At 45.3% G+C, this 25,279-nt stretch overlaps 3 protein-coding genes across 3 annotated transcripts in view; 2 read left to right on the top strand and 1 right to left on the bottom strand.

The window, feature by feature from the left end:
* Window positions 1-24,340, top strand: part of LOC134350807 (histone H2AX-like) — a 29,002-nt gene extending 4,662 nt beyond the window's left edge. Inside the window, exon 3 of the mRNA XM_063056509.1 lies at window positions 23,927-24,340. Coding sequence (XP_062912579.1) covers window positions 23,927-24,316 — 390 coding nt within the window. The 3' untranslated portion in view covers window positions 24,317-24,340. The remainder of the gene's footprint in view (window positions 1-23,926) is intronic.
* Window positions 2,572-4,109, bottom strand: LOC134350802 (histone H3). Its single transcript, XM_063056503.1, has one exon. It carries the CDS (start codon window positions 4,081-4,083, stop codon window positions 3,673-3,675), a length of 411 nt encoding a protein of 136 aa, XP_062912573.1. The 5' UTR covers window positions 4,084-4,109; the 3' UTR covers window positions 2,572-3,672.
* Window positions 8,825-10,794, top strand: LOC134350804 (histone H1-like). The gene has a single exon (XM_063056505.1). The coding sequence runs from the start codon at window positions 9,579-9,581 to the stop codon at window positions 9,921-9,923; it is 345 nt and encodes a 114-aa protein (XP_062912575.1). The 5' UTR covers window positions 8,825-9,578; the 3' UTR covers window positions 9,924-10,794.
* Window positions 24,341-25,279: the final 939 nt, after the last annotated feature.

The raw sequence follows: 25,279 nt of genomic DNA, 5'->3' as shown, positions 1-25,279 counted from the left end.
GGAGGCAATAGAGAGAATTTGTGGGAGGAAGTGAGATCGTACATTTTTGCAGGAAAATCAGTATCAGATTTATTATCACCAGCATGTGTCGTGAAATTTGTTAACTTAGCAGCAGCAGTTCAATGCAATACATAATCTAGCAGAGAGAGAGAAACAGTAATAATAAGTAATATAAAACATAATAAACAGGTAAATCAATTACATATATTGAATAGATTATTTAAAATATGCAAAAATAGAAATACTGTATATTAAAAAAAAAGTGAGGTAGTGTCCAAAGCTTCAAAGTCCATTCAGGAATCGGATGGCATGGGGGAAGGAACTGTTCCTGAATCACTGACTGTGTGCCTTCAGGCTTCTGTATCTCCTTCCTGATGCTAACAGGGTAACAGTGAGAAAAGGGAATGCCCTGGATGCTGGAGGTATTTAATAACAGACACTGCTCCCTAAAGGTGTCCTGGGTACTTTGTAGGCTAGTGCCCAGGATGGAACTGACTAGATTTACAACCTTCTGTAGCTTCTTTTGGTCCTGTGCAGTAGCCCCTTCATACCAGACAGTGCTGCAGCCTGTCAGAATGCTCTCCACGGTACAACTAGAGAAATTTTTGAGTGTATTTGTTGACATACCAAATCACTTCAAACTCCTAATAAAGTATAGCCTCTGACTTGCCTTTTTTATGACTACATCAATATGTTGGGACCAGGTTAGATCCTCAGAGATCTTGACACCGTGGAACTTGAAGCTGCTCACTCTCTCCAATTCTGATCTCTCTATGATGATTGTTATGTGTTCTTTCACCTTACCCTCCCTGAAGTCCACAATCAGCTCTTTCGTCTTACTGACATTCAGTGCCAGGTTGTTGCTGCGGCACCACTCCACTAGTTGGCATATCTCACTCCTGTACACCCTCTCGTCACCACCTGAGATTCTACCAACAATGGTTGTATCATCAGCAAATTTGTAGATGTTATTTGAGCTATGCCTAGCCACACAGTCATGTGTATACAGAGAGTGTTGATCGTCAGCGAAGAGGATATGTTATCATTAATCCGCACAGACTGTGGTCTTCTGGTTAGGAAGTCGAGGATCAAATTACAGAGGCCCAGGTTATGCAACTTCTCAATCAGGATTGTTGGAATGATGGTATTAAATGCTGAGCTATTGTCGATAAACAGCATCCTGACGTAGGTGTTTGTGTTTCCTATGTGGTCTAAAGCTGTGTGAAGAGCCATTGAGATTGTGTCTGCTGTTGACCTATCGTGGCGATAGGCAAGTTGCACTGGGTCCAGGTCCTTGCTGAGGCAGGAGTTCAGTCTAGTCATGACCAACCTCTCAAAGCATTTCATCACTATAGATGAGAGTGCTACGGGGCGATAGTCGTTAAGGCAGCCCACATTATTCTTCTTTGGCATTGGTATAATTGTTGCCTTTTTGAAGCAAGTGGTAACTTCTGCCCGTAGCAGTGAAAGGTAGAAAATGTCCTTGAATACTCTCGCCAGTTGGTTGGCACAGGTTTTCAGAGCCTTAACAGGTTCTCCATCAGGACCTACTGCCTTGCTAGGGTTCACTCTCTTTAAAGAGAGCCTAACATCGGCCTCTGAGACGGAGATTACAGGGTCATCCCTACAGCAGGGATCTTCTCAGCTGTAGTTGTGTTCTCCCTTTCAAAGTGTGCATAGAATATTCAATAAAGCACATTCTTTAAATATTGAAAGATAGCAGAAGTTATATGATGAAGAAGTTCCTGCCTGAAACGTTAACTCTGTTTCTCTGACCAGAGTTGCTGCTTGAGGTGTGTTTTACTTGAATTTCAGAATTCTGGTTTTCGCGTTTATTTTTTTCCAGAATATCGTCGGTTAATTTTCGGAGCATTGAGCACACATTTCAAGAGGTTTGCGTCAGTTATCCAGGGCGTTATGTGGTAATGTTACTGACAGACCTTCAATATCGGATCTGTGCATCTGTTGTTTTTATTTTCGGAGAGCTGGGCTTCTGTTCCGTTGTGGCCAAACCGTTGGAAGTTGGAGGTGAGAGGCTGCCCTGTGCTGTCTGTCACTGACTGTCTCCACCCTTCCCCGTCTCTCTCTCTCTCTCTCTCCCTCTTCCTTGCCCGTCACTTTGTCTCCTCCCCTCTCTCTCTCTGCGCGTTTCTCGGACAGGTCGGGGCGCTGTGTATAAAAGGTGACACCAGTACAGAGTTTGTTACTGAACGACGACTGGAGTGAAGCGGCGTTATGTCTGGCAGAGGAAAAGGAGGCAAAGGACTCGGCAAAGGCGGAGCCAAGCGGCACCGTAAAGTGCTCCGGGACAACATCCAGGGCATCACCAAACCGGCCATCCGCCGTCTGGCTCGGCGTGGCGGCGTCAAGCGGATCTCGGGTCTGATCTACGAGGAGACCCGTGGGGTGCTGAAGGTTTTCCTGGAGAACGTGATCCGGGATGCGGTCACCTACACCGAGCACGCTAAGCGCAAGACTGTCACTGCCATGGATGTGGTGTACGCTCTGAAACGCCAGGGCCGCACTCTCTATGGCTTCGGCGGTTGAGGAACTCTTCGTTCTTCCAAACACAAAACAAAGGCTCTTCTAAGAGCCGCCCACCGCCTCACGGAGAGAGCAGTGACCGGGGAGAGCAGGTCCCATACCACTGACCTGAAATGTTAACTCATGCGATTAAATTTAAAATGGGTGGATGAGGTTGTCATGTAATTATTGACAATTATGCCACGAGATTGAAATAACTCCGAACGCAGTCTGGGCGGTATCGGGTCACGAAATGCGCCGTTAGGGGTCTGGAGATTAGTTTTCCTATTCTCTTATTGTGAGCACAATAACCCAATCAGAGAGCGGCAAGAAAAGCGCCGGAACCTCACCCCGGATGGCCTGAGATTTGAAAAAAAACACAAGAAGAGAACTTCCTGCTTGACACGTTGACTACTTTTTTTTTCCCCCAATGAGCGCTGCCTGTCCTGCTGAGTTCCTCCAGTATTTTTGTGTGTTGAGGCACAAAACTTATTTATTGAACAGCTGTTTGCAAAAAATGTGCATTGACTCATTAATTCTATTTATTTTCCGGTAACCGCCTAAACGTTACTTAACTCGCCAGTTTGAATGTTTCGGGTGATTTAGCTTCCAAAAGCAGAACCACAGGTTACACTGGCGGTCGGCCGGTGTACAGACGTCAGCAGGTTCTGTACAGGCCTCTCTGAAACCTCGCTCCAAGGCGAGTTTGCAACGTGAAAGAAGTTGTGTGAAAGAACCGGAACTACACTAGAAACGGGACAGGAATACATTTATTAAAGCTCATTCCCCATAACAGTAACAACTGCAAACACCTAGAAACCTTGTCCCAAAAAAAAACTATACGGCAGGGGTATGGGGACAGAGACACCCTGACGGCGAGGGATGTTTATCTCTGGTGTTCACGCTGCCGTTAACTCAACGGCACAGAACTGCTGATTCTCAGTGTTGGTGGGTCCGGCCGTGTTGGAGTCTGTAACAAACCGGGATGAATTATTGAACAATATTACACAAAACCCACAGGGGAGGATCAGAGGAAATCGGCGTGTCGGTAACACAAAAGGTGAATGAATAGGAAATGACAGCCCTTTCCACTGCTGGGTTAGTGGCTCTTAAAAGAGCCTTTTGTTGTGCTTGGTGCCGAGGCCGGATTCAGGCGCGCTCCCCACGGATGCGGCGGGCCAGCTGGATGTCTTTGGGCATAATGGTGACTCGCTTGGCGTGGATGGCGCACAGGTTGGTGTCCTCAAAGAGCCCCACCAGGTAAGCTTCACTGGCCTCCTGCAGGGCCATGACGGCCGAGCTCTGGAAGCGCAGGTCGGTCTTGAAGTCCTGAGCGATTTCCCGCACCAGGCGCTGGAAGGGCAGTTTGCGGATGAGCAGCTCGGTGGATTTCTGGTAGCGCCGGATCTCCCTCAGAGCCACGGTGCCGGGCCGGTAGCGATGAGGCTTCTTCACTCCGCCCGTGGCTGGAGCGCTTTTCCGTGCCGCTTTGGTGGCCAGCTGTTTGCGGGGAGCTTTCCCTCCGGTGGACTTGCGCGCTGTTTGTTTGGTCCGGGCCATTCTCTTTCAGCAGTCCGAGAACAGTCTCCAATACCGGGGTCGGAATGTCGGAGCAGCCGCGGGAACCGGCTTTTAAAGGGTTCAAGGGCCGCCTAACCCCTATTAATTGGTTGTAAGAGAGTCCCAGCGCTGCGATTGGCTGTTTTTCCGACATCAGTTTGAGGCAGGCCGGCGGGGGGGGGGGGGGGGGAGGTGGTTTGCGTGGAGCACGTTCGCCGGAGCTGAAATGTTGCAGAATGTTATCTGATGGAGAGGTTTCAGCCTGAAACGCTAACTCTGTTTCTCTGACCACAGTTGCTGCCAGAATTCTGGTTTCCGCATTTGTTCTTTTTCCAGGATATCATTAGTCAATTTTCGGAGCATTGAGCACAAATCTGAAGAGGTGTTGTGTCAAAGACGGGAAAGTCTGCAGGACTGGAAAAGGATGAGAAGGTAGAGCGAGAAATTGGGGGAGGTGAGGAAGAAGTACAGGTGGTGGATGATAGGTGAAACCCGGAGAGGGGGATGAGTGAAGTAAAGAGCTGGGAAGTTTATAGGTGAAAGAAATAAAAGGTTGGAGAAGGGGGAATCTGTAGGAGAGGGTAGAAGACCATGGAAGAAAGGAAAGGCGGAAGAGCACCGGAGGGAGATAATGAACAGGTAATAAGATAAGGTGAGAAAGGGACCTTCCAAATTGCCCCCAAAATCTCCAGCCACTGCTGTTCTGCTGTCATTCCTGCTGGTGTCCCCTTTCAGTCAACTTCAGCCAGCTCTTCCCTCATACCTCTGTATGCTGATACATCTGACTTTAGGTTATCCCTCTGAAACTGTAGCATGAAATCTTTATTCTGATCAGTGCTTCTGAAGGGTTCCCTTACCTCAAGCTCACTAATCATATCTGGTTCATTACAGAACACAATTGCCTTCCTCCTAGTAGGCTCAAGCTCACTAGGAGAAATTTGTATCCCACATCCTGGCTACCATTTGGAGGCCTGTATATAAATCCTATTAGGGTATTTCCATCAGGGTATTTTTACCCTTGCATTTTCTTAACTCTGAGCACAAGGATTTTACATCTTCCAATCCTATGTCAGCTCTTTTTAAGGATTTGATTTCATTTTTCACCAACAGAGCTAGCCCAGTCCCACTCCCATCCAGTCTGCCCTTTCAATACAAAGTGTATCCTTGGATGTTAAGCTCCCAATTATGACCTTCTTTCAGCCAAGACTCAATGATGCCCACATCATAAATGCAAATCCCTGTGCAAAAGATCATCTAAAATTCCATATATTGTGTGCATTCAAATCTAACACCTTCGGTCCTGTATTCATAACACTTTTTAATTTTGTCCCCATGTTACACTTCACCTCATCCCACTGACTGCAATTTTGCCCTATCATCCTGTCCTCCCTCAGTCTCACTACACACTGCATTGCTTTCATTAGCAGGAGTGTTGAATACAAGAGTAAGGAAGTCACACTGCACCTCTATAAAACTTGAATCTGACAAGGTTCACCAGGACTCTGCCTGGATTAGAGTATAGGAGCCCAAAGGAAATGTAGGACAGACTTATGTTTTTCAGAGGTGAGGGAAGAACCAATAGTAGGGGAATTAAAGGGTAAGGGGAAAAGGCAGGTAGGTGAAGATGACCCCATGGTCAGATCAACCATAATCTTATTAAGTAGCAGACCAGGCTTGACGGGCCAGATGGCTGACTCCTGCTCTTATTTCTTATGTTCTTATAACTCAGTCATTCATGTCCTGGCAACATCCTTGTGAATCTCCCCTGCAGTATTTCCAGCATCTTTCCTGCAACAGGGTGACCAAAACGAAAAAGAATATTTTGACGCGGCCCCAACAACATCTTTTACAGCTGCAACGCAACATGCCGACCTCTCCACTCAGTGAAGTGACTGATGAAGGCCAGTGTGCCAAAAGATTTCTTCACCATCATGTCCAACTGTGACCAGGTTTGAGATACTGTCAGCTGGCTTGGTGAAAGGCAGCTTGTGTTTGACCAACATGCCAGAGTTTTTCTGGATGTGAGAAGGGAACCTGTGTGTGATGTGTTTGGATTTTCAGAAGGCCTGGACTGTCGGCCTTGAGTTACAAGGAAAGATTGGATGGCTGGGGCTGTTTTCCCTGGACCGAAGGAGGCTGAGTAGAGACCTGACAGAAGGTTATAAAACTATGAAAGGTGTGGATAAGATAGAGTCCGAATCTTTTTCCCAGGGTGGAAATGTTAAATAAAGAAAGCATGGCTTTAAAGTGACAGAGTGAGAATTTAAAGGTGTGTGCAGGGCAAGTCAAAGTTTAGTTTTATTTACAGTGGTGGGGGCCTGGTATGGTCTGCCTTGGGGAGTGGTGGATAGTGACAGTTCAAAGGCTTTTAGACAGGAAATGGAAGGAAATGAATCACATGCAGCAGAAGAGATTCAGTTTCATTTGGCACTGTGGGAAGAAGGGCCTCGTCCTGTGCTGTACTGTTCTCTGTTCTGGGTCAGTGACAGTGACAGAAAACTCTTTTAGCTGGGGGCACACACCGGTGTATCTGTGACATTGAGTAGGGTCCTCGAGAGTTTGGAGAACAGAGAGACCAAGGAGTACAAGTACATAGTTCTCTGAAAGTGTAGACAGGGTGCCGAGGAAGGCATTTGCCACACAGCCAAATCAGTGTGGCTTGGAGTACAGAAGTTGGGACTTCATGTTCAAGTTAGTGGTGAGACCACAATGTATTGTGTGCAGTTCTGGTCAGCTGCTTATAGGAGGAACGTCGTTAAGCTGGAATGGGGCAGAAGGTTTAGGGGAGTCTAAAACGAGGACATCATGTCACAGGGAAGAGACTCAAAAGGGACCCGAGGAACAACATTTTCCACACAGAGGGTGGTGGGTATATGGTACGAGCAGCTGGAGGAAGCTGCACAGAGGAGAGTACAGTTACGATGTTTAACAGGTTTTTGTACAGGTACATGGATAGGAGAGATTTAGAGGGAATGGGCCAAAGACTGACAAATGGGATTTGCACAGGTAGACATCTTGGTCAGAATGGATGAGATGGGCCAAAGGGCCAGTTTCTGTCCTGTGCAACTCTGACTCTGTAAGTGAAAACTGGGCAGGACTGGAGACTCCCCACTCCAGCTGTAGAAGGTTCACATGTGACAGGGAGGGATGTAAAAGAGGGGGAGGGAGGAATGTTGCATTATTGATCAAGGAGACAGTTGCTGCAGTAATGAGGAAGAACATCTCAGAAGGTTCTTCACACGATGCTGTGTGAGTGGAGTTTAGGAATAAATAAAATATCTTATGCATTGCTTAAATTATACTGTTCAACTCCCAGCAGCTGCTGGGAGATTGAGGAGCAGGTATGTTGGAAATCATACAGATGTGTAAAGGGAATAGAGTTACACCAGTCAAGCATTTGAACTCTCCCAAAATTAACTAGATCACCTCTGTGTGAAAGGATTGGAGGTGGAATTTTTGAAGCACATCCAGGACCATAACACATAGGAGAAGAAATAAGCCATTTGACCTGCACAAGGACTCTCTAGTCCCATTGCATCTCAGGTTTTTAAATTTTCTCCCCGTATAGAAAATAGTATATGAAAACTGCTTGACCACACACGTCCTTGCAATGGAATCCATCTGCCACTTCTTTCCCCAATCTCCTAATCAGTCTGAATCCTCCTGCAGACTCCCCGCCACCTCAACACTTCCTGCCCCTCCACTTATCTGTACTATCCACCAAAGTGGCTACAAAGGCATCAATTATGTCAACAAAATCACTGACATATCATGTGAAATGAAGCAGGCCCAACACAACCCCTGTGGAACAGTATGAGTCACCGGCTCTCAACTAGAAAAGGTCCCCTTTATTCCCACTCTTTGCCTCCTGTCAGTCAGCTAATCTTCTATCCATGCTAGTGTCTTTCCTGTTACACCACAGGCTCTTATCTTGTTAAGTAGCCTTATGTGCAGCATCTTGTCAAAGGCCTTCTGAAAATCCAGTAAACAACACCCACTAACTCATCTTTCTTGATCCTGATTGTTATTTCCTCAAAGAATTCCAACAGATTTGTCAGGCAACATTTTCCCTTAAGGAAACTCTGCTAACATCACGTGTCTCCAAGTACTCTGAAACTTCATCCTTCATAATGGACTTCCAACGTCTTTCCAACCACTGAAATCAGGCTAACTAGCCTATAATTTCCTTTCTTCTGCCTCCTGCCCTTTTAAAAGAGTGGAGTGATACTTCAAATGTTCCGGTCCTCCAGAACCATTTCAGGATCTAGTGAATCATAAAGATCATTACTAATGTCTCCACAATCTTTTCAGCCATTTCTTTCAGAACCTTGAGATGTAGTCCATCTGATCCAGGGGACTTAATCTACCTTCAGATCTTTCAGCTTTCCAAGCACCTCACCTTAGTAATAGCAATTATACTCACCTCTGCCCACTGGCACTCTTGAATTCCCTCTCTTGGGATCCAGGACCACCTAATTTCCCAATCTACCTGCATATTGAAATCCCCCAAGACAATTGTAACCTTACGCTTTTTACATGCCTTTTCATCTCATTTGTAATATCCTGCCCACATCCTGGCTACTGTACAGATGCTTGTACATATTTAACTCCCATCAGGGTCTTTTTACCCGTGTGGTTTCTTAACTCTCCCATCAAGGCTTCTACATTTCCCATCCCCTCTGCCTACTGCCTCTCCTTTCAATACAATGTTTATCCTTGGATGTTAAACTCCCAACTATAATCTTCTTTCAGCCACGAATCAGCTATGGTCATGACGTCATAACTACTAATCTGTAACTACAAGGTCATCTGCCTTGTTGTATATAGCGTGTGCGATCAAATGTAATACCTTCAGTCCAGCATCCAACACCCCTTTTCAATTTTGCCCTATCATAGGCCTGTCCTTCCTCAGTCTCACTTGTATACCAACTGCTGCATCCTTCTCAGTCCTATCACTCAGCTTCCCACCTTGCTGCTGAATAAACTGACACCCCCACTCCCCCAGATATAGCAAACCTGCCCACAAGGATAATGGTCCCCCTCAGGTTCAGGTGTGACCGATCAGTTTCGAACAGGTCATGCCTTCCCCAGAAGAGATTCCGGGGAACAGGGGTACTTCCGGCGCTATTCTTGCTCTCTGATTGGGTTATTGCGCTCACTATGAGAGAATGGCAGTCTGATCTCCAGACCGTTAATGTAACAACCGCGCTCTTCGTGACCCGATAGCGCCCAAATTGTGTTCAGAACGGTTCCAACAATTGCTCTGAACCGCCGCTTGCTTCATTTTTGACTCCTGAGTTTGAGAGAGTTTGTCCAGAGTCGCAGTCGCTGAAGTGGCTCCTCCCGCGGCGGCCGCCCGGACCAAGCCAGCTGGCCGAACAGATAGACAAGATTGTGAAGGGTTGCCGCAGTCTCCGGGGGTGTCCGTAGTCGCGATCAAGAAGGGTTCGGCCGCCAACGGCGTCAATGTGGAAAAGTTCAAAGGTCAGATCAAAATGGCTACTAAAAGGAAATTGAAAAGTGGCTCGCTGGTTCACACTAAGGGCGCGGGTGCCTCCGGTTCCTTGAAGGCCGCTAAAAAAGACAGCGCCGCGAAAATCGTGAAAAAAGTTAAGAAACCAGCGACAAAGAAACTGGTGACCAAGAAAACTTCCACCAAAAGACAAGCTGTTAGGAAACCAGCGGCTAAAAAAACGGCAGATAAAAAATCAGTAACCAGGAAGGCTGGGCAGAAACCCAAGAGTCCCAAGAAGATCGCGGCGAAGATGGCCAAGAATTCTGGAAAATCCAAGCCGAAGGCGAAATCTGTGAAATCCAGGAAGACGGCGACCAAAAAGTAAATAAAAAACGCAACTTGTAAAGTCCTGAAATCAACGGCTCTTGTAAGAGCCGCCCATACCTCCCAGGAAAGAACTAGGAATTGGCACTTGTAGTAAAATCCCGAGCGAGCTGAAAGATGAGAGGCCTCTGCTCCAATCTGACGCTGTCTCTCTAATTCCCTCTCGGGCCCGTCAGAGCGGTGTGCGTACAAGGAGACAGTGGCAGTCGATCTGGCCTTGAGCAGTGGACTAGGAGCGAGAACAGAAAAAGAATTTAATCATGTGATTGTAATGAATGTTTCTGCAGACATATTGAGCAGCATTTCAGTTCAGTGCAGATTCCTGTGATCCCTTTGAAAACCTTTTGCCGTTCTGTTCCCCCCCACCCACCCAAATCATTTAGTAAAATAAAGTCGACCTTAATTCTCTGCCTGCCCTTTCGTTTCCTGCAGGACTGAATTCACTCACCTCGAGAAGCTATGCAGTAAATATGCAAAAATTCAGATTCAGCTAAATCGATGATTTAAATGAATGAATTAATCTGTCGCGATAAATCCACACTCAGGTTGGAGGAGCAACACCTTACATTCCCTCTGGGTAGCTTCCAACCTGATGGCATGAATATCGATTTCTCAAACTTCCCGGCCCTTTTCATCATTCCCCACTCCAATTTCCCTCTCTCACTTTATCTCCGTATCTGCCCATCACCCCGATCTGGTTCTCCTTTCCCTTCCCCTTCGCTTCTTCCACGGCCTTTTCTCCTTCTATCAGACCCCCGCACCCCGCCACCCTTCTCCAGCCCTGTATCTCTGTAACCAATCAACTTCCCAGCTCTCTATTTCGCCCCTCCGGGTTTCACGCCCCCGCCCCCGTAGTTCTTCCTCCCCTCTCCCACTTTCTTGCTCCACAACATTTTTCCAGGCCCGAAACGACGACTCTACTCTTTTTCGTAGCTCGGCCGTCATGGCCCTGCATTTAGTAAGTGTGTGTTACTTGAATTTCCTGCACCTGCAGATTTTCTCTCGTTTGTGATTTAAATGAAGGTGAAATCTGATAATTAATGATTCATTCTATTTATTTTAAGAAACCTGGTTGCTCTTGAAATTGGCGGGCAATTTGAAATTGAACCGCACTCACTGCAGCCTGATTGACTGAATTCTGACCCTAGTCACCAGTTTCCATATTTGGTCACAGATACTATTCCCCACCATGATCTTCAAACCGATGAAGGAAAAGACAGCCAATCGCAGCGCTGAAACCCTGTATTGGACATTTCCCTTACAACCAATCAGAGGGAAATGGGCGGCACTTTCTCAACCCTTTAAAAGCCAGTCGCGAATGCAGTTTCGACATTCTAATCTCGGTAATTCAGATTACTCGGACCGCTGAAGGAGAATGGCACGGACCAAGCAAACAGCGCGCAAGTCCACCGGAGGGAAAGCTCCCCGCAAACAGCTGGCCACCAAAGCGGCGCGGAAAAGCGCCCCAGCCACGGGCGGAGTGAAGAAGCCCCATCGCTACCGGCCCGGCACCGTGGCTCTGAGGGAGATCCGGCGCTACCAGAAATCCACCGAGCTGCTCATCCGCAAACTGCCCTTCCAGCGCCTGGTGCGGGAAATTGCTCAGGACTTCAAGACCGACCTGCGCTTCCAGAGCTCGGCCGTCATGGCCCTGCAGGAGGCCAGTGAAGCTTACCTGGTGGGGCTCTTTGAGGACACCAACCTGTGCGCTATCCACGCCAAGCGAGTCACCATCATGCCCAAAGACATCCAGCTGGCCCGCCGCATCCGTGGGGAGCGCGCCTGAATCCGGCCTCGGCACCAAGCACAACAAAAGGCTCTTTTAAGAGCCACTAACCCAGCAGTGGAAAGGGCTGTCATTTCCTATTCATTCACCTTTTGTGTTACCGACACGCCGATTTCCTCTGACCTTCCCCTGTGGGTTTTGTGTAATATTGTTCAATAATTCATCCCGGTTTGTTGCAGACTCCAACACGGCCGGACCCACCAACTCTGAGAATCAGCAGTTCTGTGCCGTTGGATTAACGGCAGCGCGAACACCAGAGATAAACTTCTCCCTCACTGTCAGGGTGTCTCTTGCCGTGTACAGTCGGTTATTGTGGCTAAGGTTTCCAGGCATTTGTGATTTTTATGGGGAATGAACTTTAATAAATGCAGTTTTCCAATCATTTCCAGTCGAGTGCATGATCGGTTCCCGTGGACACAACCGTCTGCAGTCACTGGAATCCCCGTTCTTTCATTTTTTTTACACGTTGCAAACTCGCCTTAGACCGCGGTTTAAAATGACCAGTGCAAAACCTGATGACGTTTATACACCGGCGACCGCGAATATAAACTGGATTGGCTTTTGGAGACTAACTGTCCAGAAACAATGAATATAGCGAGTTAAATAACGTTGGGCTTTTACTGTGAAATAAATCTTCATCGAATTAATGAGTCAATGAATATTTTTGGAGACAAGGGTTCAATAATTAACTTTTTCGGCGGGCTTTTCAAATTTCAGGCCATCCGGGGAGCTGGTGTACTTCCGGCGCTTTTCTTGCTCTCTGATTGGGTTATTGCGCTCACTATAGGAGAATGGGAGTCGAATCTCCGGACCGTTAATGTAGCAACCGCGCTCTTCGTGACCGGATAGCGCCCAAATTGTGTTCAGAACGGTTCTAATAATTACCGGTTTCTTTGAAATTTAATCGCACATTAAAGAGTTAAGGCGATGAAAGAGATGGGAAAGCGAGGAGACAGAGACGGGAGGTGTGGAGACAGTCATTGACAGACAGAGCAGAGGGCGGCCTCTCATTTTCATCATCCATAACCGCCAATTTCCAACGGTTTGGCCGCAACGGAACAGAAACGCAGCGCTCCGGATAAACCTACAGATGCACAGATCCGATATCGAAGGTTGGTCAGTGACATTACCACCTAACGCCCCGGATAACTGACGCAAACCTCTTGAAATGTGTGCTCAATGCTCCGAGAATTAACCGATGATATTCTGGGGGAAAAAAATAAACACGCAGACCAGAATTCTGAGATTCAAGTAAAACACAGCTCAGGCAGCAACCCTGGTCAGAGAAACAGAGTTAATATTTCAGGCAGGAACCTCTTCATCAGATAACACTCAGCCATCTTTCAACATTTCCCGCAAAAAAATTTACAATCTCACTTCCTCCCAAAATCTCTCTATTGCCTCCTTACCCCATCTTCACAACTTGCGTTCCCATCTCTCTTTATGTCACCAGTAGGTTCAGTATTCACGGTGAGCTTCCATTTTCCTGATACCCTGTGAAGGAGCAGCTTATCAAATGGACATTGTAGTTCAGGACAACCACCGTTTCCTTTATCCGCAGCTTGTGTTCCCACTCCAAAGATTCGAATGTAATTGTGAAACGTGGAATCACTTTCACAAAACCCTGTCCACTTCGCCTGATTGTTTGAAGTTTTGGAAATGTTACAGTTTCATGCCTTCTCTGGGACAGGTGATTAACTGTAGATAGGTGACCAGAACTGCACACAATACTCTAAATTTGGCCTCATCAATGTGTTATACAACTTCAACATAATATCTCAACTCCTGTACTGTATTCAGTATTGATTTACGAAGGTCAGAGCTCTCATTATGGTTTTGTCTACCTGTGACACCACTTTCAAGGAACTATGGGTCTGTATTCCCAGATCATGCTGCAAGCTTCCACCATCCTCACTGTCCACTACATCCCTGATCTTGATGTCATCTGCAAGTTTACTGATCCAGTTCACCACATTATCATCCAGTTTGTTGATATCATGATAACCTACAATGGAGCTATCACCAATCCCTGTAGCCCTCCACTTAAGAGAGATGATTTAGATACAGAAAATTATGAGGGATAGGTTGCAGAGTGCTTTCCCCATAGCATAAGTAGATAGAACTGCTGGACAGAGGGTTAGGATGAAGAGGTGAGAGGCTTGACTGCTCCACTGTAGGCATCGGCCTCTTCTCTCGCTGCCGGCTGACCCAGGAACAGTTCACTGCCTCCCTGCCTCAGGTTTCCCATTCTCATCCTTGGTTCTCACTCTCGCTGTAATGTCCTCCCATCCTGACAAACTCTCACAGCATTGCTCTCCTCCATTGGCCCTTTCATATCCTCACATCTATCTGTTTTATATTGGTAGCTGTGATCAGTGGTGTGCATATTGGCTCTTCTGCTGTTTGTCGTATGTATTAATGGAGTGCCTGAGAGTAGAAGCAAAGACATGCCAGCTGGAATTTTAATCAGACAAATGTGAACTATTGACTTTTGATCAGTTCAACCAGGACAGATACTGATAGGGTCATGGAAAGTGTTACAAAATTGCTGGACCTGCAGATAGATTTCCTTAAAGTGCTGATGTGGGTGGAGAAAGTGGCAAAGAAAGTGATTGTCATTAAGTACAAGAGTTGGGATGCTATGTCCCTCCTAAGTGGTAAATTTATTATCAAAGTGATTGTATGTTACCATATACAACCCTGAGTTTTCTTGTGGACAGTCACAGTAAATACAAGAAACACAATAGAATCAATGAAAGACTGCACCCAACAGGATGGACCAACTGTGCAAATACAAAAAGAAAAAAGTAATTATAATAAATGGGCAATAAATATTGACAACATGAGATGAAGAGTCTTTGAAAGTGACTCCATAGATTGTGTGAACAGTTTAGTGCTGAGGCAAGTGAAGTTGTCCCCTCTAGTTCAAGAACCTGATAGTTGAGGGTACTATTCCCACTTGGCTGTGAGGGTGCATGGCCACACAGTAACTGCAGTGCTCCGGTGCACACAGCATTTGTTGCCACACACCTGGAATAAAGACAGACAAGAGAAAGGTTTTGTTGTACTGTTTCCATTATACTGTACCTCTCAATTAATAAATAAAATCAAAAATGTAAATTTTCAGCTTTCATTCCAAATATTCATAGTAAACATATTACAAAAAAAATGAAGTGCTGTGCAGTTTTCAGACTGTGTAATAATTTCCTGCTGTGGAGATGTACGTGTAGTTACAAAATGGTATTCTTGTCTGTAATGAAATCAAACCTGCATTGTACCAAGGTGCTTTCCTAATAGTGTTTATACAACATTATGCTGATGGAACCAGAGTCCTTGACAAACTGCAGACCAGCAGATGTGTTATTGGAAGAATGCCAAGTACACTGATTAAGCAGAAGGATAGAACGCACCCTTTCCTTGAAATGAGGTGTTGGTAGCCGATCTTGTGTATAAAGGAGTGACAATGCTGTCTGTTTTTTGGAGGTTATCACCAGTATTTGTGCGGTGATGGTCTTCCCTTGCTGCAATTAAAATAAATGAGCTTATGATTGATCCACTGGTTTATTTGTTGGTTCTTATGAGACATAGCAAAATGGTGCTCGACACTACTCAGGGCAATGGTTAGTCTGCACAGCTGTAAGGGAAAATTAGTAGGAATGTTAATGAGGGGCAATTACTGTTCCTGAACCTGGTGGTGCAGTTCTGAGGCTCCTGTACCTTCTTCCTGATGGCAACAATGAGAAAAGTGCATACCCTCGATGACAGATACTGCTTTCCTGCAACAACACTCCGTATAGATGAGCGATATGAGGGTGGGGAGTGCTTTACCTAATATGGAATGGGTCATATGCAATACTATTTGTAGGTTTTACCGCACAAGGGCACTGATGTTTCCATACAAGGCCATGATACAACCAGTCAATGTATATTGGATTTCCTTTCCTTACTACCAACTCTACCATGAACACTCTCTCCCTATTCCTATTCCTCTTTCACATTATTTATTTATTTATTTGTTTGTTAATTTATTTCTGTGATGTAGTAACTTTTGGACCGTACTGTGGCAAGGTGAGGGTTAAGATAGTCTGCAGCTGTACAGAGCAAGGTCCTTGGAAGAGTAGCTTCTCTTTGTACATTTTGGACACCAGGGACCTGAACAGACCAAGACGTAATGAAGGACAAGAAGCACACAATTTCCATTGGACAATAATTAACTTAAAACTAAAATATAATTGGCCACTTGGGTAAGAGTGACCATAATATAATATAAAATATAATTGGCCCCTTGGGTAAGAGTGACCATAATATGGTGGAATTCTTCATTAAGATGGAGAGTGACATAGTTAACTCAGAAACAAAGGTTCTGAACTTAAAGAGGGGTAACTTTGAAGGTATGAGACGTGAATTAGCTAAGATAGACTGGCAAATGACACTTAAAGGATTGACGGTGGATATGCAATGGCAAGCATTTAAAGATTGCATGGATGAACTACAACAATTGTTCATCCCAGTTTGGCAAAAGAATAAATCAAGGAAGGTAGTGCACCCGTGGCTGACGAGAAATTAGGGATAGTATCAATTCCAAAGAAGAAGCATACAAATTAGCCAGAAAAAATGGCTCACCTGAGGACTGGGAGAAATTCAGAGTTCAGCAGAGGAGGACAAAGGGCTTAATTAGGAAGGGGAAAAAAGATTATGAGAGAAAACTGGCAGGGAACATAAAAACTGACTGTAAAAGCTTTTATAGATATGTAAAAAGGAAAAGACTGGTAAAGACAAATGTAGGTCCCCTACAGACAGAAACAGGTGAATTGATTATGGGGAGCAAGGACATGGCAGACCAATTGAATAATTACTTTGGTTCTGTCTTCACTAAGGAGGACATAAATAATCTTCCAGAAATAGTAGGGGACAGAGGGTCCAGTGAGATGGAGGAACTGAGCGAAATACATGTTAGTAGGGAAGTGGTGTTAGGTAAATTGAAGGGATTGAAGGCAGATAAATCCCCAGTGCCAGATGGTCTGCATCCCAGAGTGCTTAAGGAAGTAGCCCAAGAAATAGTGGATGCATTAGTGATAATTTTTCAAAACTCGTTAGATTCTGGACTAGTTCCTGAGGATTGGAGGGTGGCTAATGTAACCCCACTTTTTAAAAAAGGAGGGAGAGAGAAACCGGGGAATTATAGACTGGTTAGCCTAACGTCGGTGGTGGGGAAACTGCTGGAGTCAGTTATCAAAGATGTGATAACAGCACATTTGGAAAGCGGTGAAATGATCGGACAAAGTCAGCATGGATTTGTGAAAGGAAAATCATGTCTGACGAATCTCATAGAATTTTTTGAGGATGTAACTAGTAGAGTGGATAGGGGAGAGTCAGTGGATGTGGTATATTTGGATTTTCAAAAGGCTTTTGACAAGGTCTCACACAGGAGATTAGTGTGCAAACTTAAAGCACATGGTATTGGGGGTAAGGTATTGATGTGGATAGAGAATTGGTTACCAGACTGGAAGCAAAGAGTGGGAATAAACGGGACCTTTTCAGAATGGCAGGCGGTGACTAATGGGGTACCACAAGGCTCAGTGCTGGGACCCCAGTTGTTTACAATATATATTAATGACTTGGATGAGGGAATTAAATGCAGCATCTCCAAGTTTGCGGATGACACGAAGCTGGGTGGCAGTGTTAGCAGTGAGGAGGATGCTAAGGGGATGCAGAGTGACTTGGATAGGTTGGGTGAGTGGGCAAATTCATGGCAGATGCAATTTAATGTGGATAAATGTGAAGTTATCCACTTTGATGGCAAAAATAGGAAAACAGATTATTATCTGAATGGTGGCCGATTAGGAAAATGGGAGGTGCAACGAGACCTGGGTGTCATTATACACCAGTCATTGAAAGTGGGCATGCAGGTACAGCAGGCGGTGAAAAGGGCGAATGGTATGCTGGCATTTATAGCGAGAGGATTCGAGTACAGGAGCAGGGAGGTACTACTGCAGTTGTACAAGGCCTTGCTGAGACCACACCTGGAGTATTGTGTGCAGTTTTGGTCCCCTAATCTGAGGAAAGACATCCTTGCCATAGAGGGAGTACAAAGAAGGTTCACCAGATTGATTCCTGGGATGGCAGGACTTACATATGAAGAAGACTGGATGAACTGGGCTTGTACTGGTTGGAATTTAGAAGATTGAGGGGGGATCTGATTGAAACGTATAAGATCCTAAAGGGATTGGACAGGCTAGATGCAGGAAGATTGTTCCCGATGTTGGGGAAGTCCAGAACAAGGGGTCACAGTTTGAGGATAAAGGGGAAGCCTTTTAGGACCGAGATTAGGAAAAACTTCTTCACACAGAGAGTGGTGAATCTGTGGAATTCTCTGCCACAGGAAACAGTTGAGGCCAGTTCATTGGCTATATTTAAGAGGGAGTTAGATATGGCCCTTGTGGCTACTGGGATCAGGGGGTATGGAGGGAAGGCTGGGGCAGGGTTCTGAGTTGGATGATCAGCCATGATCATAATAAATGGGGGTGCAGGCTCGAAGGGCCAAATGGCCTACTCCTGCACCTATTTTCTATGTTTCTATGTTTCTGAGCAGGTTAAAATTTTAAAAAAGAGTAAATAATATGTAGTTTTGTTGGTTATTACTACCTGTAAGATTGTATAATGATTGGTAATTTATATATGTAAATAAGGTGTTAGAAGCTGCACAGATTTCATTTGGTCAATATCCATATAAAATTGACAATTCTGAGCGAAGTTTCGGAGCAGATCGGTGACAGGGGCTGGACTGTGGCCCTTGGGCACAAGGGTATAAAGTTTGAAGGAAGAACGAGTGCAAGTTGTCAGAGACCAGTTGATCAGTGACGTCACTTCTTCATCCAGAGTGGTGACCATTCGGAACCCGTCTCCACAGGGCAGCCGGAGGTGAGCAGCAGGGATGGATTTCAGGGGAAGCTGAGGGAACAGAGAGAGAGAAAAGAACATTGCTACAGGGTGATGGGAGGAGATGGAACAGAAACACTGGCAGGGACCAGAGGGGTGGAAAGGCCTCTCTACTGTACATTGTGTGCACTGCAGAGTCAACAAGCAGCAAGAATCAAAATTTAAAATGGGACTCATTTATTTCTGACAGATCCACAATATTTAACTCCGGTCCAATTAAAGTTTAATGTCATCAGAACAAACCCCCTCCCGTGCCAAGTGATCAGGGTTCAGTTCCAGGTGAGATGAACAGCAGAATCTGACACCAACAGTCACTCTTCAACTTGCAACTGGATTCACCAAACATAATAGTTAAAAGTTCAATACAATTTAAACTGTCTCCCTGTGTGATTTTGGTGATTCGTCAGCAGGTGGGATGCCCGAGCAAACCTTTTTGGTCACACAGGGCAGGTGTGAACTTGCGACTGTACCTTCAGTTGCAATGACTGAGTGAATCCCTTCTCAAACGCAGAGCAGGTGAACAGCATTTCTCCCGTGTGCACTTGCTCGTGTACCAATAGTTCAAAAAACCAAGCAAATCTCTTCCCACAGTCTGAGTAGGTGAACGGCCACTCTCCAGTGTGAACTCGCTGATGTACCCTCAGTTCACATGACTGAGTGAATCCCTTCCCATAGTCTGAGCAGATGAACGGCCTCTCCCCAGTGTGAACTGACTGGTGTTTCTGTAGACGGGATGACCGAGTGAATTTCTTCCCAGTCTGAGCAGGTGAACGACCTCTTCCCATTGTCTCCGTAGATTGTACGACTGAGTGACTCCCTTCTCACACACAGAGCAGGTTAACAGCTTCTTCTCAAGTGAACTCGCTGATGTACCCTCCGTTGAAATGACTGAGGAAATCCCTGAACAGCTGAACGGCATCTGCCCAGTATGAACTGACCGGTGTGCCTTTCGGTCAGATGACTGAGTGAATCCCTTCACAGAGTCTGAGTAGATGAATGGCCTCTCCCCAGTGTGAAATCACTAGTGTGTCTGTATGTTGAATGAGTGAATGAATCCTGTTCCACAGCCTGAGCAAGTGAACAGCCTCTTCCCACTGTGAACTCACTGGTGTGTCTGTGGGATGGCTGAGTGAGTGAATCCCTTCCAAGACTGAGAGCAGGTGAATGATATCTGTCTGCTATCAATTCTCTGGCAATGTATCAAGTCTGATGTCAGATATAGTGAATCCCTCGCACAATCAATGCAGTTGAAGAGCTTCTCTCTAATGAACAAATGCTGATGTGTTCTCTGCACCCGGTTCCAGTGGATTTCACTGAGTTACAGCAGAAAACATCATTTCAGACACAAAGTATGTTTCCAGCTGGGATGAGATACAGCTTCGATTCCAAGGATCAACAGTGAATATATTTTTTTAAAAATCTGGTCAATCATTAAATATCTCAAAAGAGGATGGAAATCTGATGTGTTGTTTTGATTGTGATTCCTGTACACAAATATTTTTCTGTTTCAAACCTGTAAGAAGATTTACAAAAGACATCAGTGAGTGAAGGACAGCATTTCAGATGAGATCATTTTAGTCTCCATGTTGAGCTCTGCCATCACACTGTTTCGATGAGATTCAACACAAGTCGGAGGAACAACTGACCAGCAAATTCTTGGACAGTCTTCCTTTCTGTGTAAGAACGGACCATTTCTGCCTGCCCTCAATCTGTGGCATGGCTCAATTTGTCTCTCTCCATCAGTATTATTTCAAGTTCTGGTCATGTCCCACAGTGATACAAACAGCCCATGATATTACATGGCCAATCCTGGAGATTTTCTAATTACTCTGATCCCTGCCCCCCACACCAGGTGATCGACAGTGGTAAACTCATCGACAGCAATGCCAAGCAATATAAAAGGGAGGGCAGTAGTCTTTCTCACTGGAGTCAGGCACTATAGTGATGTGAAAGCTACAGGTCATTTGTTAGCCAAGACAAAAGTGTTTGATATCATTATGTGCCCAGAGAGAATGGTACAAAACATGTTCTTACAGGTAGAAAGGCCCAGAACACGAGGAGGTAGAACAAAAGTGACTTTTCTCAAGAACTAAAGCCCATGGAAGAATTTCGTTTTTTTTTTCTTTCATGCAGCATAGGGAGAGGGGGAGGGGATGAAGTAAAGATCCGTGACACTTCACACACTCCTGATCGTTTGAATTACTTCAAGGTCCCTGGCCCTAATCATCTCATTTTCACAGTAGGCAAGTCTCCATGCCTACCTCTTTGGCAAGGACTCTCCAGCTCACACCAATAACCCATTCTCCTGTCTTCTTCCTGGACAACCTACTCTGGTCTTCTACCTGCTCGGGATCTTTTAATTGCTAACTGCCAATGAGACATCACCCATCTCGAGTTTAACACTCTTCCCTTCAATTCTAAACTCACTCCTTCCAAAAACTCTGCTCTCCAAACTATTAGTAGCCTCTCCATCAAATCCGCAGGTAAGTGGGGTACTGTAGTGGTCAGGCAGACTGACCTCTAGCTTGCTGAGGCCAGGTGACAACTCACAGTCACTTCCTCTTACTTACCTCTGGAACAGAACTCCTCTAAGGGGAACCAGGCCACTGCCTCCCCACCATCACTGACCTTATTAACTTTGGAGTTCTCCCATCCATTGCCACCAATCTCATGGTTCCCTTGCCTCACTCTTCCTGTTTCTCCCTCTTACTCAAGATACATGAACCTGCCTGTACAGGTAAACCCATTGTTTAAACTTGTTCCTGCTCCACCAAACATACAGTATATCTGCATATCTCAACTCCGTTTTATCCCCCAGTTCAGTCCCTTCCTACCTACATCCATGACATTTCACATGCTCCTGATCTTTCGAATGACTTCAAGTTTCCTGGCCCTGAATGTCTCAATTTCACTAATTCCCAGCTCTTTACTTCAACCCCGCCCCCCCCCACTCTCCCAGTTTGACCTATTACCTATCACCCTGTATTTCTTCCTCCACCTTCTTACCCTGACTTCTCATCTTTCTTTCCAGTCTTGATGAAGGGTATCGGCCAAAAAGTCGACTGTTTACTCTTTTCCATAGATACTGCCTGGCTTGTTGAGTTCCTCCAGCACTGTGTGTGTGTTGTTTTGGATTTCCAGTATCTTCAGATTCTCTCCTCCTTGTCTTTTTACCTTTGCAGATGAATGTGTGGCTGAGGAACTGGTGCAGGGGGCAGGAGTTCAGTTTTCTGTATCATTGGGATCTCTTCTGGGCAAGATATGACCTGTACAATAGGAATGGCTTAGACATGAACCTGAAGAGGACCAATATCCTTGTGGGCAGGTTAGCTAGAGGTGTTTGGGAGGACTTAAACTAATTTCACAGATTGGTGGGAACTGGAGTGATAAGGCTGAAGATGGGGTTGTTGGTTCACAAACAGAGGATGCTAGCAAGGAGAGGCTGATGATAGGGTAAAATTCCAGTCAACAGGATGAATTGCAATGTAAAAGGATGAAAAAATCAACAAGGGTGATGAATACAGGACTGAAGGTGTTATATTTGAATGCACATAGTATACGGATTAAAGTAGATAAACTTATAGCACAGTTACAGATGATCATGTATGATGTGGGTGTCACTGAATCCAGGTTTCACCTAACACATACCATCTTGTGCTTCTTCCTCCACTCCCCCATCTTCTTACTCTGACTTCTAATCTTTCATTCCAGTCCTGATCAAGGGCAAAAAGACCCTAGTGGGAATTATATACTGACCTCTGAACAATAGCAAAGATGTGGCGTGCAGATTACAAGGCAAAAAATAGAAATGCATGTCAAAAGGGAATGTTACAATACTCATGGGGAATTTCAATATGCAGGTAGATTGGGAAAATCAGTTTGGTGCTGGATCTCAAAAAGGGGATTTTGGAGCAGCTCATGGTAGCACCCATTAGGGGATCAGCTGTTTTGGATTGCAATAAATTGGAATTCATCAGAGAGCTTAAGGTAAAGGAACCCTAAGGGGTGTAATCAAAATACGATAGAATTCACCTTTCAATTTGGGAAGGAGAAGCTAAAGTGTATCGTTATTACAGTGGAGTAAAGGAAACTGCAGAGGCATGAGATAGGAGATAGCCAAAATTGATTGGAAGCAAACAAAGACAGGGATGACGGCAAAGCAGCAACAGCTGGCTTTTCTTAGAGCAACTTGAAAGGTATAGGATGGATACATCACAAGGACAATGTGTTCTAAAGGCAGGATGTTGCAACTGTGGCTGACAAGAGAAGTCAAGCCAAAATAAAAGCCAAAGAATGGGCATATAATAAAGCAAAGATTAGTAAATAAATTCAAGGATTGGAAAGCTTTTAAAAATCAGCATAAGGCAATAAAAAGCCATTGAAAAGGAAAAGATGGAATAGGAAGATGAGCTAGCCAATAATATTAAAGAGAATAGCACAAGGTTATTCAGATAAATAAATTATAAAGGAGAGAAGAAAGTAGTAAATTATAAAAGAGAGACTGCTGCCAAACAACGCCGGAAATGGCAGACAAACTGAATAGGGATTTTGCGGCAGTCTTCACTGTGGAAGATACAAGCGGTATGCTGGAAGTTCAAGAGCGTCAGGAGGCAGAAATGAGTGAAGATGTCATTAGTAGGGAGAATGTGCTTAGGAAACTGAATGGGCTGGAGGTAGATAAGACACCTGGATCAGATGGTCTACACCTCAGGGCTCTGAACGAGATGGATGAAGAGATTATGGAGGCACTAGTGATGATCTTGCAAGAATCAAAGGATTCTAGCACAGTTCCAGAGGAATGGAAATTGCAAGTGTCACTCCACTCTTCAGAACGGATAATTGGAGAAGGTTCAAAGGAGGTTCACGAAAATGACTGCAGGATTGAAAGGTCTATGAAGAGTGTTTAATAGCTCCCCTTCTACACTTACCTCTAATTTACAGTCTTTTTAAGGGGTTCTATTATGTTTCATTGTTTTGTGACTGCCTCTAAGGAGACGAATCTCAAGGCTATATATAGTATACATACATTGATAATAAATATAGTTTGATATTTTTCAAATTTCATTTCCTTTTGGGGAGTGACAGTTATTTTTCGCGCTTCTTTTGCTGCGGTCTGACCATTGGAGAATCGGACAGCTCACTGATTGGGTGATTCCACATCACCAATCGGAGAAAGCATTGCACCACCAATCGTAAGTGTCCTTCCGCAATCCTCCAGAAGCTATAAAATTGGTGAATGCGGAAACATTTCCTCATTCTCTGCGAAGGAGTTTGCTGAGATGAGTGGACGAGGGAAAACCGGAAAGGCCAAGAGCAAGCCCAAGTCTCGCTCGTCCCGGGCCGGACTGCAGTTCCCGGTGGGCCGTGTTCACAGGCTCCTGAGAAAGGGTAACTATGCTGAGCGGGTGGGTGCCGGAGCCCCGGTCTATATGGCTGCTGTGCTCGAGTATCTGACGGCTGAAATCCTCGAGTTGGCCGGTAACGCGGCCCGGGACAACAAGAAGACCCGCATCATCCCCAGACACCTGCAGCTGGCCGTCCGCAACGACGAGGAGCTCAACAAGCTGCTGGGAGGGGTGACCATCGCTCAGGGCGGGGTGCTGCCCAATATCCAGGCCGTGTTGTTGCCCAAGAAAACCGGCGGGTCCACCAACCCCAAGGCCAAGTAAAGAGATAAAGCGACAATTTAAAAACCCAAAGGCTCTTTTCAGAGCCACTCAGATTGTCTGTGGAAGGGCTGAGTACCGACTGGGGTGAGGCCGGGGGAATTTCCGATCTGGGTGTCTGTCGTAGACAAGCGACTTCGACTCTTGGTCTAAATCGCTTTTCCTCCCCTAAAATAATCTACATTTATCTGTGTACAGAGCAGACTCCCTCCCATTCCCGGATAATTTCATTTTACCGAAAATTACCATTTTTTCCCCGCCGACGTCTCTACTTCCTGACCCAATGCAGAGTGGCGCTTGATTGGCAGTAAATCGCCTATTCTGATTGGTAAATGAGAAATCCTGACAGAGACCGGCTCATGTAGGGATCACAGCCAAGTCATTTGTACTGATACACAGTTCAGAAAATTTGTCTGAAGAAGGGAGAAGGAGAAGGGAAAGAATAATAAGCCAACACCCAGGTGTGTTAAACAGGAGGGAAGGAACAGATGATATAATTGATGATCCATTTACATAAGCAGAAATGGTAAGAGCAATAAAGAGATCGAGACCAACCTCCCCAGGGAAAGATCTGATGTGCTCTGTGATGCTAAAAAATCTAGGAGAAGGAGCGCTCTTGAAGTTGCTGCATTTTTATAACAGAGTGTGGGAGGAGGGAAGATTACCAAGTGCATGGAAAGAAGCAGTAGTAATTCCAATAAGGAAGCCTGGCAAGGATCCGTCAAAACCCACTAGCTACAGACCAATTACATTAACATCAAGTATATGTAAGATAATGGAAAGGATGATAACAGAAAGGTTATCGTATGAGCTTGAGAAAAGGGGAATGCTGGCAAGTTATCAGAGTGGTTTTAGAAAGGGAAGGAATTCCATGGACTCAGTGATTATGTTAGAGACTGAAATAAGGAAGGCCCAGGCAAATAGAGAGTCAGTAGTGGCAGTGTTCTTTGACATTGAAAAAGCCTA

The sequence above is a fragment of the Mobula hypostoma genome, chromosome 8, assembly GCF_963921235.1.
Source record: "Mobula hypostoma chromosome 8, sMobHyp1.1, whole genome shotgun sequence".
In the NCBI taxonomy this organism is placed as follows: Eukaryota; Metazoa; Chordata; class Chondrichthyes; order Myliobatiformes; family Myliobatidae; genus Mobula; species Mobula hypostoma.
The sequence above is the reverse complement of the archived record's forward strand: the minus strand, read 5'-3'. Positions and strand labels throughout refer to the sequence as shown.